This window comes from Gorilla gorilla, chromosome 11 (assembly GCF_029281585.2).
Source record: "Gorilla gorilla gorilla isolate KB3781 chromosome 11, NHGRI_mGorGor1-v2.1_pri, whole genome shotgun sequence".
NCBI lineage: Eukaryota > Metazoa > Chordata > Mammalia > Primates > Hominidae > Gorilla > Gorilla gorilla.
In genome coordinates, this window is record NC_073235.2 from 55,004,448 (window position 1) to 55,020,642 (window position 16,195).

The 16,195-nt window shown below is 38.1% G+C and overlaps 1 protein-coding gene across 9 annotated transcripts in view; it reads left to right on the plus strand.

The window, feature by feature from the left end:
• The window catches only part of FMNL2 (formin like 2), a 315,524-nt gene that overhangs the window by 173,473 nt on the left and 125,856 nt on the right, over nucleotides 1-16,195 (plus strand). For all 9 annotated transcript variants that reach the window (XM_031008485.3, XM_031008488.3, XM_031008484.3 and 6 more), the window contains exon 2: nucleotides 13,099-13,182. In XM_031008485.3, the coding sequence (XP_030864345.1) occupies nucleotides 13,099-13,182 (84 nt within the window). The remainder of the gene's footprint in view (nucleotides 1-13,098; nucleotides 13,183-16,195) is intronic.

Genomic DNA, 16,195 nt, shown 5'->3' on the forward strand with positions numbered 1-16,195 from the left:
AAGACATTTTCTAAAATTCTGGAGTTATTTCAGAGTCATTAAAGAAAGATTAAGTTACGATAATATGGCTTTTGTGTTAATTTGATAAATCGTATTCACTTAGAAATCATGCATGGTATGTGTGGCACCTCTCTATTAAACAGTGTGCCTGTTGCCCAACCATGTGCAATAACAGAAAATATATTGTGCTTATCATTTATAAATATATGTATAGAAGACAGAGACAATGAATGGACCTATTTGTCAGTGGGCAGCTGACTGGGATGGAACACTGCAGCAACGCTGAAACGACAGACCCCCGAGATAGGATGGTGTGTGGAGGATCAGATTTTAAAGGCTTGTTTAGGGAGGTGTGTAAGTGCTAAGTAGTTTCTCAAGTTGAAAATTAGGAATCTCTTGATCCTGTCACTTCTCTATAAAACCTAATAATCAAACAGGGATTCATTTGCACTTGGAGTTGCATTTCCCTCTGGAAGAAGACAGATCTAAATCAGAGGTATGCTTCAAGTTGGCAAACACTTTGGGTGGGAAGCAACATTAGGTACTGGATGAAGTGCATTGCATTAGCCCTGGGCTCCTTAGGACTTGAGGTGTAATTTGCAGAAGGATAGATTGGTTCATGTGAGCTAGCTATGGTTCATCTCTTGAGTGACGGGGGTGGAGTTGTTATAGAATGTAAGAATGCAAAGATTGAATGGTCAATGTGGTATTTTGGCATTCTTCCAAATCCTTTTAGCTCTTTTGGAGAAGCATAACACTGCTTTGTAGGAAAGAGAAAAGTGTTTACATCCAGAACATATTGAGTGGGTGTACTGAGTTCAGCAGCCAGGGTCGTGTCCCCCAGGCCTACTGTTGTGGTTTACCCAGCTGAGATGCGCAGAGGGTCAATACAGTCAGATTTCTGCATCCTGCCACCCCCCGCCCATTTTCATCTCTGTCTTGCATGCATGCTTTCTTTTTCCTTTTTCTTGCCCACAACCAAGTCCAGCACTTAAAAATGGAATAGTGCACACTCTAGGGCCTGCTTCCCAGAAATTCTTTGTCTGTAGATGTAGGTGTGCGCCCACCCTGGAAAATGCTTTCTTCTTATTGCCTTGCTTGGTGCATGCAGTGCACATGTCACCATGCTTCCTTGTTTTAGGCTGAAACCAGACCATACACTTGGGTAGCACTTTACATCTAGAATGTACCACTGTGGTGTGAGAATATAAAACCAGGCATAACTCAAATGACATGGATTTTATTTCACATGAACCTTTTTATCTCCAAATAGACAAACATTGAAAACCTTATGCCCCAACAAGAAGGGGGTACTTCTTATTGAGGTATCTAAGGGTACGTGTTTATAATATGATTTAGTTCAGCCATATTTAATAAATAATCTATTATTTAATGTTATAGTTGTTGTGCATTGTATGTATAAATTCTAAATTTCCATGTACCACACATCAGAATTAATTTCATTATGGGATTTTTTTTTTTTGCTCAACTCATAACTGTTAGATGTGAATTGTGTATCTGTCCATGTTCTGAGTATTATAGAAAGCATCAAAATATGCCAGAGAACTTTCCGTCTCATTGGATAAAAAGTGTACACATGTGAAATGGCAACCAATACGGTCACATTTGGTCCCTTGAACAAGTGCTATTAGAGATAATACAAAGAAAAGGTGACCCCAAACATGGTATATAGAAGACTGAGGTCTTGGGTTGAGATGTAGGTTTGATGGAGAGAAGGTGAGTGGGATGGTAGGAGAGGCAGGTCAGGTCCAGGCCTGGAGTATAAGAGAAGGTATATCTGTACTCTGGAACTTTTTTTTTTTTTTTTTTTTTGAGAGAGGGTCTTCCTCTGGAGTACAGTGGCACAATCATGAGTCAATGCAGCCTCGAGCTCATGGCTCAAGTGATCCTCCTGCCCCAGCCTCCTGAGTAGCTGGGACTATAAGCACATGCAGCCACACCTGGCTAATTAAAAAAAGTTTCTGTTTGTAGAGATGGGATCTCACTATGTTGCCCAGGCTGCTCTCCAACTCCTGGGCCCAAATGATCCTCCCACCTTAGCCTTCCAAAGTACTGGGATTACAGGCATGAGCCATGATGCTCGGCCTATCTGGAGCTTTTAAATATTTTTAACTTTACAGAGTTGAAGTAAACTCTGTTAGTATTTGTATAATATTTAACAACCATGTACAAATAGATAATGACTAAATTTGACACTTGCTTTTCTGTTCCTAATTACTTATTTGTTTAAAAGGAGATTAAAGATCTTGGAGCAGAATACCTTTTGTTTATTGAAATGCAGCTTGTGTGGCTGAGCAGAATTCTGTTAGACAATAATTCTGCACCATCTGAATACAAGATACTTTATTGGGGTACTGTGGCTGTAAAGAGGACTAACAAATTATTTTTCCTTCCAGGGACTTGGAGTTTTGTAAGGATAGAAAGAGAAATCAGTAAAATAGAATGTGATTGGTGGTCCCCTGAAAAAGATCTTGATGTTGTTGAGTTGCTCTTATGTCAGTTGTTTTGGGAATTCTATTTTTATGACATCTTAAGGAGTTTAGCAGTTTAAAAAATTATGAAAGTGTTCCCTTAGACATTATGTGTGAATTAACTTGTTGATTGTTGGTGTTGACCATAAAAATACCAGCAACATTAAAGTATTACTTTAATACCAGGATGTTGTACACACAGATGCAAACACTTACTTCATGGTCTTTTCCGCTACCACGAGGGGTAAGAGCCAAAAGCTAAGTGGCAGGCTAAAGGAGTTCAAAGGAGGAGAAAACTAAGAGCAGAAAAATTAATCCACTTGTCATACACCAGAAGGCCTGCCACGCAAGACTTTCCAGCTTTCCTGCCTATCTTTGCTGGGCTTGTCTGGAGAGACACTGTGGGTTTCTGGAAACGAGACCATCAAGACTGATAAACACGTGTTGTAGTGAAACCTTAAGTTGTCTCAGTGTTACTGTGTGTTTGGATAGTACAGAGCTTTACTTCAAAACATGGCTCCTTCATGAGTTGATAGTTTTATTTTTAATTTTTTTGGTAATTTAATCTTAGGACATCATAACTTGAGGTATCTGAGTCTCTGTTTTTAATTCCTTTATATATATACCTCATTGCAGGAATGTGAGGTCCTCTGTTAAGTGTTTTTTGAGGAACCACCACACTGATTTCCATAGTAGGTGTACCATTTTATATTCCCAATAACAATAAACAAGGGTACCAGTTTTTCCAAATCCCTGCCAACACTTATTCCGCCCCCACCTTTTAAAATTACTCTTTCACTTTTAAGGACCCTGTGATTATACTGGTTCCCACCAAGGTAATCCAGGATAATCTTCCCATCGCAAGGTTCTTAATCATATCTGCAAATCACATTTTAATATGTAAGGAATATTCACAGGTTCCTGGGATAGAGATGAGGAAATCTTTGGGGGCCATTATTCTGCCTATGACAGCAAGTCTACCTTTGAAGTTGCAGCTGTTTGCAAATGAGGAGCCATGAATTTGAGGCTATAATTTTGATCATGGTTATGGCAAAAATATTCATTTTTAAGACAAAAGCATAATCTTTCTCTTGTTATTTCAGAAGATGTGACCTTAGTTGAACATAAACTTGAACTCTTTTCCTCCTTTGGTGATCCCCATCATAAGATTGAATGGTATGAGGCTGTAACCTGGGCCAAGTTTGAGTATGGAATCCAGGTTCAGTAATCATTTCCAGAGTGACTGCTGTGAAAGAGGAGAGGGAGACTAGCGATAATCTTAATGTCCTGAGAAGGGAATTACAGATATGTTGCTGGGAAAGGGCTGGGGGAGAGTGAGGCCAGGGTTTCAGGGCAGTGGGACAGGTGAAATTATATACTGCTTCAGATCAGCAGGTGATACAGACTGCAGTCTGATGGCTTTCTTGTGGTAGAATCTTGATATCTAATACGTTACAATTTGAATTTGGTATCTTCAGTTATCAAATTGAGTTTACTCTTCAGATCTTATCACATAGAAAGTTGACATTCAACAGCAGAATAAGAACACTTTCTCTGGATTTTGATGCATTTTGGTCTGTGCCAGCAAGCCTAGTACCTTAATATATTTGGCCTCATGTTGTCTAATCATTGCCCATGAAGGAGTTTTCTAGCATCTCAAGTGTGGCCTCTTGTGTAACTCCCTCATTCAGCACACAAATGTGTGGATTCAGACACAGCTCCTGGCACAGCAGTTAGCAGACAGTAGGTGAAGAGTTCTTTGAAATCCAGAACATGTCAAGGAATCGTTAGACAGCAGACCTCTAATGAAAATCAGACATGAAGTTTGAAAAAAATTGCATGAGTGATTCTTTCCATTATTCTCTTTGTGTTTAAATGCAGTAGGAATCTGTATTTTAGGGGCTGGCACTTTGGCCAGAGGAGGGATGTGTGGTTTTTGCATCTATTAGATGTTGAATCACTAAGCCAATGATATGGGGAGTAGTAGGAAGATGGGCTGCGGGAGAGCTTGTCCTTGACTGCTATAGCTGCACCCTTTTGTCCTGTGGACAAGATTGGCTCTCCCACCTAGCTTGGTCTGTATTGATGATAATCTGGCCTTGCAATTAAATAAATACCATAAACATAAATATGTACATAGTGAGCTCCTTTTTTAATGAACTCCTGTTTATTTGCATTTAAAAAGGATGGCAACAATGTGACTACTTTAAAACAGTAGATAATTCACATGAGATTTGGGGAATTCATTTTTGTCTGTTCGGTTGTGTTTACTGGTTTAAAAAATGGATAATTTTCTAGAGGTTCATAAATTAACAAAATGGGTTGTTTTATGTGGATGGAGCCCAAAATCAAGGAGGAATGAAGACAGTGGCAAGTGCTGGCACTTCTGTTACTAGAAAACTATAGTCAGGAAAAGATGGAGGTGCATTAAAGTAGCAAATTTCAAGTGTTCTAACTACTTTACATGCGTTATCTGATTTGATCTTCTCAAACTTCTGTATGTGTATTCACACACGTGCACAAACACCCCCCAACAGATGTAAGTGATCCTTCTTTCATGATAAAAGAGAAATAATAGCAGACATGTTGGCCTGAGTTCTCTTTAACAGCTTCATTGAGATATAATGGATACATAAAAATGGTATATTTTAAACTGCATAACCTGATGTATTGATATACAGTTTTGTGTTGCTTAACAATGGAGACAGGTTCTGAGAAATACATCATTAGTCAATTTCATCGTTGTGTGAACACCACAGAGAAATGATAACCACCTAGAGACATGATCACGAGAGTCAGACTAATTAATATATCCATCATCTCTCAAGTTACCGTTTCCTCCTTTTTTAGTGTGTGTGGTGAGGACTTAAGATTTACCCTCTTAGGGAATGTTAACTATACAGTACAGTACTGTTAACTAGAGTCACCATGCTGTACATTAGATCTTCAGAATTTATTCATCCTGCCTAACTGAAACTTGACCAACATCTCTTCATGTCCCCCTGAGCCTGAAGTCTTTGCTCTACCATTGGTAATAACCAGTTCTGTGAACTTGGACAAATGCTTTCACCTTTTTAGTCTGTTTTGGTCACCTATAAAAGACAGAACAGAATGAATGTATCACAAGCTTCTCTTGTAGCTCTGTACTTTTTGATTATAAAAAAGTTATGGAGGAGTCATAAGAAAGCAAGCCTTCTAAGAAAATAGACTGTCCCTAAGATTGTGATTGAGAGATTAGAGGTATGTCTCATTACCACAGGTTCCCCAGAAAGGACAGCTTTCTAGTGAGCTTTTATTTCCAAGATGTTACTAGAGCCTAATTTCTCCCTTTGTGAGCTTCACTGGCTACGGCGGTGATATTAGTACCCTCAATGATTCAATAACAATAACAGTGACAATGAAAAATGACTGACTGGTGATTCACTTTGGGGAACTATTTGGCTGGCTGCCTGAGACCTGTGCCAGGAAAGAAGCTGAATAGATTTTAGCAGCATCCTCTAGACTAGGAAGATAATAAAATTTAGGATGCCAGGTAGTTGTCTGGACCATGAATATAGGCCACGGAAGGAAATGGATTTTAGGTGAGGGGAATGGATGGGCAGGCCATGTGCTGAATTTGCAGCCACGCTGCTGAGGCCCTCAGCTGTTGTAATTTTCAAGTGAACTCAGGAGAATTGGTACATTACTCAGTTCCAAGTAACTTAACTTGATGTCCCGATAATGGTATAAGGAAAAATGTCAACGTAGGAAGAGTTAACAGAGCAGGAGGAATCATTTACCTCATTTGATTCGAAGACCCCTTGAAGACTTACTTTTCCTAGATATTTCTTTGGCCGATGACTTCTCACTGCCATAGAGTAAGTTTGAAATTATCTGGTTTGATGTCCACATGAACTTGGTCTCACGCTACCCACTCCTTACCTCCTGGTTTATTCTGTGTGATGCACAGCTCTTTGCCTTCTCCTGTGTTCATGCCTTTGTTCATGTCTTTCCTTTTACCTAAAATAATGAGAATAATATGAATAATATCATTTAACATACAGAGTACTTTCCGTGTACTTACTTTTGTACTATTTTATAGTAATCCTCCCATATCCGTGGGGGATACTTGTCAAGACCCTCAGTGGATATCTGGAACCTTATATAGTACTGAAACTGATATATACTAATGTTTTTCCTACATATACATACCTATGATAAAGTTTAATTTATAAATTGGGCACAATGAGAAATTAGCAATAAGTAATCATAAAATAGAACTATTGTAACAATATACTGTAATAAAAGTTTATGTGAATGTGTTCTTTCTCTCTCTCACAAAATATCTTATTGTTCTCCACGAACCTATTTTGGGGCCATGGTTGAACTCAGGGAACTGAAATAGCGAAATAACAGAAAGCAAAATCATAGATGTGGGCGAGGCTACTGTACATGCATTATCGAATTTAATTTTGCCCAAACTCTATGATGCAGGTAGTAACATTACCACCATCCTCATCACCATCATGATGCTTATCACTACCACGGTGATCATTTCCATGTCACAAGTGAGGAAGCTGAGATTTAGTATAAATAACTTAGCTGAGATGACACTCTAAATGAGTGGTAGAGTCATGATTGCAGCCCAGGTGGCCCATCTCCAAAGCCCACACATTAGAAACCATATTGTGTCATTTAATGCCATTCTTTACCATCCTCCCCACACATCCAGGCTCAATGCATAGTATTTTCTACTTTCCATAGCAAAAAGTAATGGCTCCTTCTCTGAGGTTCTGTCATATTATTCGACATGCTCCGTTTTATATTTGTGTATTCATCTTCTTTCCTTCTGCTTCATTGATGCCTTGTCAAAGCCTGAGTTTACCATGTATTTGTATCCTCACCTTGATTTGTTATTTGGCAGAGTTTATTAAGTATATATTGATTTGACACCGTACCTTGCTATCTGTATTCAGCCCAGTCAGTTTTTTGGCTCCAGTTTATATTTTTCAACATCTTAAAATACTTCAATTAAAATGCCAATATCTTATATGAAAATATTAATATCATGCATTTCCACCTTCACTTTTCATGCTAATGACTGTGTCTGGTTATTTAAGTGGAATTGTGAGATTGCTTAGTTCAAATAAGTCATATTTTAGAAACATTGTAGTTTGAATGTCATGGAAGGGGGATGATCATACAGACCTCTATTCTGAGTCCTGGCTTTGCCACCTACCTCATGCATGGAGGAATTACTTAACCTCCTTGTCCTCCGATTTCCTTCTCTGTTAAATAGAAAAGATAATAACTACTTGTCAGGATTATAAGACAGACTAAATTGGATAATGCATGCAAAGAGCCTAAGTGCCTGAGACATACCAGTCCGCCAATAAATGGTACATCTTGTTGTTTTTGACCCTTGATTTCGATTCTTCAATTTTGAATTACATTTACTGGCTTTTTTGACTGTGGGGTGTTTACTAATTTCATTTGCTTTAGGATTCAAATAGTGTGGTTTAAGATCACCAGTAATTAGTAGAGTCAGGATTAGAATCTAGCTAGTCTAATTCCAGAGCCCAACTAGCAAAAACTAATAAATGAGTAAATCCTTGCTTGCACCGTCTCATTAGAATTCATTGTGCTACCCAGCCATCCAGTTGCAATCCATCCCATTTCCTTTTTTGTATCGACAAGTAATGGCTCTGGGGAAGGGAACATGGGGAGTTGTTGTTTGATGGGTACAGAGTTTGTTTTGCAAAATGGAAAAGTTCTAGAGATCTGTTGCACCATAATATTAATATAGTTATAAACACTACTTAAAGTATAAACTTAAAAATGGTTATGAGGTAAATTTTATATTACGTTTTCTACAATAACTGAAAAAATTTTTTAAAGTAATGACTCCTTCTTTTGAGTTCCTGTAAACTTCTGTATCTCTATTATTTAAGAGCTCTAAAAGATTGTCTAAGCCATTTCTTTTGTGACATGATTTTCCCTGCTTCCATAAGAAGCACTACTTGCAAAGTCCATGTTTTTTCTCTCTAAGCAAGTGGTTATATAGTGGAAGAGTTCCTGTTACAAAATCTGGTGACTGAATGCTTGTGAGTTTTAATTTAGAGATTACAAGGACAAAGATATATTACATAAGGTGTATTTCATACTGTTCAATTTCCCTCCTGTGTGTCTCCATATCACTGTGGGTTTCTAAGTATGAGCCTTGAGGATATTTGGGTAAAAGAAGGATTTTACAAGTTTGCATTAATACCATGAAACCAGGTCAGGAGCTGATATCAGAAAACTCTGTTTTGCTACCACATAGGTCTATTTGGTTGTGAATGATTTGGGCACCATCATTCTGTTCTGTGTTGTGTATGATAATCTGTGGGTATAACTTGAGATGTATAGGCTACCATAGATTCTTCTTCACCATAATTACTTTCTTTATAAAGTACTCAGGAATTTTGGGATATTCTATTTTTCTTTATTTTGTAGTTATAATTTCTATTTTCAAAAGATTCTGAGATGGAGAACACATTTAAAAACAAATTAAGATTGTACAATTATGGATAAAACCAAAGTAGAGACCATACATGTAACTACCACTTGGAATAGATACCAATCTGAATTAACTGGCACTGAAACAAAGTTCAGATTCATGGTTTCATGGTTTATTTTATGTGGCAGAAGACGCTCATTTTTCTTTTCAGGAAAATATTGCTAGAATTGAAGATTTTTTTCCCCCGTGAATTTTTTTTGGAAAATAATAAGCAACAAATATTATCATGGAATGATGTTTTACAAGAAACTGAAATACTGTTCAGTGTGTACACATTGTTAATAGCTATAACATAAATCCTAATTCATTAAGGATATTTGCAGGCTGGGCAGTATGGCTGATTTTGTTTGCTCTTCAGTATTCAACAACCCGCTTAATGCCTACCGTTTGCCATACTGTGCCATACGTTGGTGATTAAGAAGAACATCAAAAATTGTTCTTGAAGCACTCAGTCCAGTGGGAAATTTAGGTAAGCAAACAGATTGTTAGGGTACAGTGTACTAGGTGTTATATTAGAGACATGTAAACAGTGCTGTTAGAGCCCAATGAGAGGGTATGTCTTCCTGGAGTAGTGGGGGGAAGGTTCTAATGATAAATGACATTTGAATTGATTCTTAAAGTTTGCCAGGTTGAGAGTGGAAAGAAAGGAACAATTTTATAGAAATAATACTCTTGGATGATCTAATTTATTTTAGCTAGGAACTTGTACAATCTAGAAAAACAATAATTAACATCCACTGAACTTTTCAATTCAAATATCATATGTCTTCCATCGACCTTTGGCGATACTTGCAGGCAGTTACTTGGTGATTAAGTTGTCTCAGATGCCTACAGTGCGGACATTCTGGTATATGGTTAAAGCCCAGAAAATATGTTGGATGGAACAATGGATGAAAAGAATGAAAGGAGAGCCCTATGTCACAGATATCACTAAGAGTGGGTGAGGTAGAGTTGTCACCGTGTTAGGAAAACTCGGAAATCGATTGATATTTTCAGCCAAATAGATGAGCAGTCCATTTTTATAAAGGCAGCAAAGGGACCTGGAGATAGAGCCAATATTTTCCTCACACAGTAACTTGGACTCATGAATTACCTGCTCAAACATTTAGCTTGGACTCCAGAGTCTTGCCCTGAACAGCACAAGAGGAATGAGTTCACTCGAAAGAAGTTTAAAGGCAGTTATTACCAGCTAATCACAACATCCCTGAACTTTAACCAGACCTCTGTAGAGTGTCTGATTTTAAATAGAACTGCTTCCTCATGGTCCTTATGGAATTATTAAGCTGTACAATGTATGTCTGAGTAGCTCAGAGGCTTGGCTCATGGAAGGGGTTATTTTAGATGCTTGGTGAATGATTACCCAGTGGAGCTTTAGTTTGGATGTATTGATGTTGCACTGCTACTTCTGACAATAACTAATCATGCTCAAAAAGACTTCTTAAGTCTCTTCTTGTTCAGAGATTCAGACCTTTCTTTTGACCTCCAGAATCATGTATCTACCTGCCCACTTGAGTGCTCTCTTGGTTATCTCATAGCTATCTCAGGCCTAAACAGGGTCATTTATAAATCTTATTCTTCACCAACTCCTCCAGATTTATTTTGCCTTTTGTTACGTGCCCCTCTTATTAACTGTACCCCATTCACTTAGTGACTCAAGCTAGAAACAAGGTACAAATCCTCCCCAGCCCTTAAGTCTAACCAGTCAGTTTGACTTAATATTTCTGACATTTGTCCACCTTTCTTCATTCAACGTGCCATCGACCCCATCTAAGCTGCCATCATTCACTTGAACTGCTTAGTCCTGGCCTCCTACTGGCTCTCTGCTTTTGCTGTTTCTAATCCGTTCTCCTCATAGCACCTATTGTTATCTTTGAAAAACAACGTCATTATGTTATTTATCTGCTTAAAAGCCTTCAATGGCTTCCCGTGGCACTTTAGATAAAATATATTGACCCTGGTCTGCATGTCTAGGCATGATATGGCTTTGACTCACATTTCCAACTTCATCTTTTTCTCATTCCTTCTCTTTTACTTTCTCTCTGGCTGTTCTGACTTTTTTCAGCTCCTTAAATGTGGAGAGCTAATTCCTGCCTTTGAGGCTTCCCTTGTTCACTGTGCCCAGTGTGCTTTCGTCCGCCCTCTGCCTGGCCAATCCTTCTCATTTATTGGGGCTCATTTGTTACTTTTTCCTGAGAGGTTTTTCCAGACTGTCTAATCTAAGACTACCCTCTGATAACCTTTCTCAAGCCTTACCAGAGTTTAAAAAGCTTTGTTTGTTTCATATGTGTCTCCCCACCATAACACAGTGCTCTCTGGGCACCGCGTCTGTTTGGATTCCCACCGTGCCACCCAGCATGTTGCACAGGGCTTGTACAGGGGCAGTGCTCCATAAACATTTGTTGAACGAAAGACTCTTTAATCAAAATAAGAGTTAGTCTGGAAGGGGCATCTTGCCTTTCTCTTTGCAGAAAATGACAAAGCCTGTGTGTAATTCCTGTGGCGATGTTTGCCAGGTGCTTCCATGGGAATGTCTAGTAGAGTACTAATAGAAGGTCATAATGTATTGCCGTTTTGCTCTCCTGCAAAAAAGCTTGGTGGCATATTCAGAATTTATCCTTGGGAGCCTAACAGACTAAGTTCAGGTACTGTCTTTGTTCCTGTAAAGCTGTGCAACCTTGAGCAAGTTAATCAAATTCTCCCAGGTCTATTTCCCTATATTAAATGGAGAAGATTATGTCTATCCCACATGCTTATTATGAGTATTAACTGAGATTACATATGCAAAGTGTTGAATGGAGTACTTGGCACCTGGTAGGAGTTCAGGCATTCTTTTTCTTATTCCCTTTATATCTTGAGATTAATGAGGACTCAAGAGGAAAAGAACTCATTTAATTTATAATCTTATTGTTCTTACTTAATGCATAATTATACCTGGGGTGCTAACATGAAAGTACAATAACCATGACCAGGGGAATTGTTTCTCCCTAAGCCAAGTCCTTCAGAGAGCTGGGAGCTTGAGTATTAAAAGTTCAAGACCTTTGCATTTGTCTGCTTGAATATTGACCCAGATAAGGGACTACATTGTTTATTTAGGGATAGGTATGACTTAGAGTGCTGATGCCAGGGGATAGACAGGATGATAAATAGGTATAATACTTTAATTGACTACTTAGCTCAGTTGTTTAGCACATGAGAACTTTGGGGAGGCCAAAAGAATAGATCTGAATTCTTTCTGAGGCTCTCTTACTCTGCCATGGTCTTTTGCCAAAGATCTCACTTTGCATCCAAACCTAGTATCTTAAAAATGTGTATGATTGGTCATTTGGGACATTAGATTCATGACATGTGAAAGTACCTGGGAAAAAATCCATGACCAGCACTGCAGGAGGTGTGCTGTGTTAAGAGGAGGATTTATATGAGTGCTGATGTCTGGACATCTCTTTTGGCTTATGATTAATTTCCTACTGCAAACTCACCTTCATAAACCAATATAGCTCAACTGAGAATTGTGGTTATTAATGTTGACATAAATGTTAACATATGTCCTCAAGGAATACTGTCATCTCACAGAGGGGACAAAAAATAGTTGCATCGTTGTCTTTTTTTTTTTTAATTCTTTTCCTCATAGTTGTTTATCAAAGTGAGTATAATTTGAATCTATCAGTGATTCTGATCATTGTGTTCTCTTTTGGTGTTTTCTGTTTTGTGTCTCGTGGGGCTACAGTGCTTTACAAAGAAATTGGATACCTTGTGACCTTTTTGTTGAGTAGAAAGGGAGTCTGCCAAAGTGACAAGACATCACCTTTGCTAAAATGCAAGTCCGATTGTTCAAAGCAGATCATCTCACATGTCCCACCATAGAACTTCAGAATTTCCCGCCTCTCATCTAACCGATTTGATGTTTAAGTGACTTCTGTGGGTGTTTTGGTTTAATCAGATACTAGGAATTGAGAGAAAGTCATGAAAAAACCATAGTGGTATTATTTGGTCTGCCTGCAAGTTACCAATTTGGAGGCCTGCTGTGGAATGTGACATCTTTTCTCTCTCTTTTTTTTTTTTTTTTAACAGAATGCTATGAACCTACCTCCTGACAAAGCCAGGTTACTGCGGCAGTATGACAATGAGAAAAAATGGGAACTGATTTGTGATCAGGTAAGAAACAGTGACACTTTCTTTTATGAAAAAAGTAATGAAAGAAGAGATCCAGTGTGAATGTATGGTATGCCAATTATATCATGATTGAAAAACAAGATATTTGCTTCTGCAACAGAGATAGGAAAAAAGAAGAGAACTTCAGAGAAATAACAATATGTTTGTGTGGATCTTCTTTGGATCCCAGTTTGAACAAGCTAATTATTAAAAAGACTTCTTGAGAAAATTGGGAATATTTGATTAGTGACTGAGATGCTTCTGAGAAATTATTGTTGATTTTGTTTGATCGTAAAGTACATAGAATAATACTGGGCACATAGTAGGTGCCTCTAAACTTGTGTGGCTGCCTCTGTTGCTGCTGAAGGGCCCAGATATTAAATATTGTGACCCTTATTGTTTTTATTTTCAACTTGTCCTTAAAAGATTCAGAGAAAGTTACATCAAGTTGATATGGTTTGGCTGTGTCCCCACTCAAATCTCATCTTGAATTCCCACATGTTATGAGAGGAACCTGGTGGGAGGTAACTGAATTATGGGGGCAGGTCTTTCCCATGCTGTTCTTGTGATAGTGAGTAAGTCTCATGAGATCTGATGGTTATCATAAGGGGGTTTCCCTGCACAAACTCTTTGCTCTTGTCTGCCTCCATATGAGACATGCCTTTCACCTTCCGCCATGATTGTGAGGCTTCCCCAGCCACATGGAACTGTGAGTTCTCCATTAAATATCTTTCCTTTGAAAATTGCCTAGTCTCAGGTATGTCTTTATCAGCAGTGCAAAAACAGACTAATAGACAAATATATCATTATCTGTTATCCAAACAAAGTTTATGGTTTGAATAGCTGTTATATGATGCTGTCAGAAAAAGCCTCAGCTGTAGATTTCCAGTCTAAAAATATTACTACCAACCTTATTTGTGAAGCCTTAAAATTATGACTGTGGGGTGGTGTTGATATCCAACATACAGGACACCACCGGGCCCCAATGCCGTGTGCACACAAATATTAATACAAATATTAATTTTACTTCTTGGATACAAATATTAATTTTACTTAAGCATATAGCATGGATATAGGTATATGTTATTTAGGATACATGTTAACAGGAAAGGTACACAAAGTGATAGATAATGTTAAAGAAATTGATTTCCAAAAGAAACTATATAAATATGTGTGTGAGGACTTATGGAGAAATTATTTCAGGTTTCAGTTTCATGAAAAATTACCATATGGACATGGTGAATCATGGAACTGGTCATTGTTTTCCTTGGCTGCTAAGATGCTCAGAGACAGATTTGTGGCCTGAGCCTCAAATTTGGTATAAATGCTTATAAGAGACCATTTATACCAACTACACAGTACTTCAATGACATGTGTTTTACCAACCTCATCCATGGCTTCATCTCATTATTCCTGCCTGCATTTTCCCTCCACACTGATTTCCTCACTGAAAAAAACTTACATGAAGTTGTAAACTTTTGTAAATTATCATTTTGAACAATATATATTTAAATATATCAGCATTACTGGTGAACAAAGATTATTCTTGCATTGATAACTAAACTGAAATGTTCTCTATGCTATAGGCATTGTACAAATTAGTGCATTGAATCTGTTCTGCTTCTCTCTAAGGAAGCAAATATGGAGTGTCACAATAAATGCTTTCTCATGACTTGACTTTATCATGAAGTGGCCGTTCATTATTTAATTTGGGGCATCAACTTTTTCATACTTCTATATGATTGCATTAGTCTATCACTTTGTTTTGTAAGTATTTATTTAAGTGTGTCTCCCTCAAGAGTAAGTTCCTTTAGGATATGGGCCTCTAACAACTTGCTTAGTGCTTGAAACGTGCTTATTGAAAACATGTTGAATGAAAGAAATAATGGCTAATATGGAAGACAGTGGAGAGGAAGCTTGCATTATTGGCAGAGAGGGCAGAAGGGAAAAAGCAGTTGAAAGACGTGGCCTGGAAGACTAAGCAGAAGTTTGCTGTTTCCATATCCTTCTCACCTTCCTCTACCTGTCAGTGTGGTTTGCTTTTGGTAAAGGAAAGCAATTCACTGCTCATTTTTAGGAATTACTTTAAAGAGAGAAGGATAACATTTTTAAATGTAATAATTCAGTGCTACTAAATACATTCATGTTGAAGATAAATATTTCTTAATATGACAGATGCTGATAGGAATAGAGAATAAATTCCAGAAATTCTGCCCCAAATTTAACCAAATTAAGGTTAAATCCCAAAGAGCTTTCTATAGTAACAATATTGCAGAAATGCCTCTTGGTCCTTTCCTGGCTCATTGCATAAATACAAGGATGACCTGAGCTTCTAGTGGGTCTCAAAGGTGAAAGTAACATGGGAGATGTGTCTAACTAATTCTGGAGGGAGTGGGGCTACGGAAGCCACGGAAGAGAGACATCTGTGCTGGATTTTGGGTGCAGTGAGGTGTATCCCAGCATACCCATTTCTGTGTTATAGTAGGTGAACAGAGTTCTCATGAAGACATTATTAATTTAAGGACTCTGTGGGGACACAGAGGCAAATTTTGTAGTGTGAGCTTAGAAAGCTAGAAATGTCAGGTTTCTTTGTTAACTGCAAATAAAACCCCTGAAGCTACTTAGCTGTAAGATCTCTTTCAGTGGTATTTACACTTATGGAAAGAGAGAAAGCCCCTTAATCTCACTTGTGCCTCAGTTTTTGGTGCAGACCCTGTGCTGCACGTTTTGGTTTTGGAGCTTTGGCCATTTCCCGTAAGTTTAGAGCTCTTAGCACAGTGGGTACTGTGGATAAATGCTGGTTTAGGGGGTTTAGAGATCCTGGATGAATTTAGACTTTTAGATCATTTATATCTAGAAGGGCTGTTAGAGACCATTTATCCCAAGCCACTCTGACTTTACTTTTTCTATTGAAAAAGTTAACACATGCTTGTCCAAGAAAGCTTGTGGAGGAGCCTGTGGAGTGAAGTGCGAGTCCCTTCGCCTTTCCTATCTGTTTCCCAAGCCCCTTATTTTA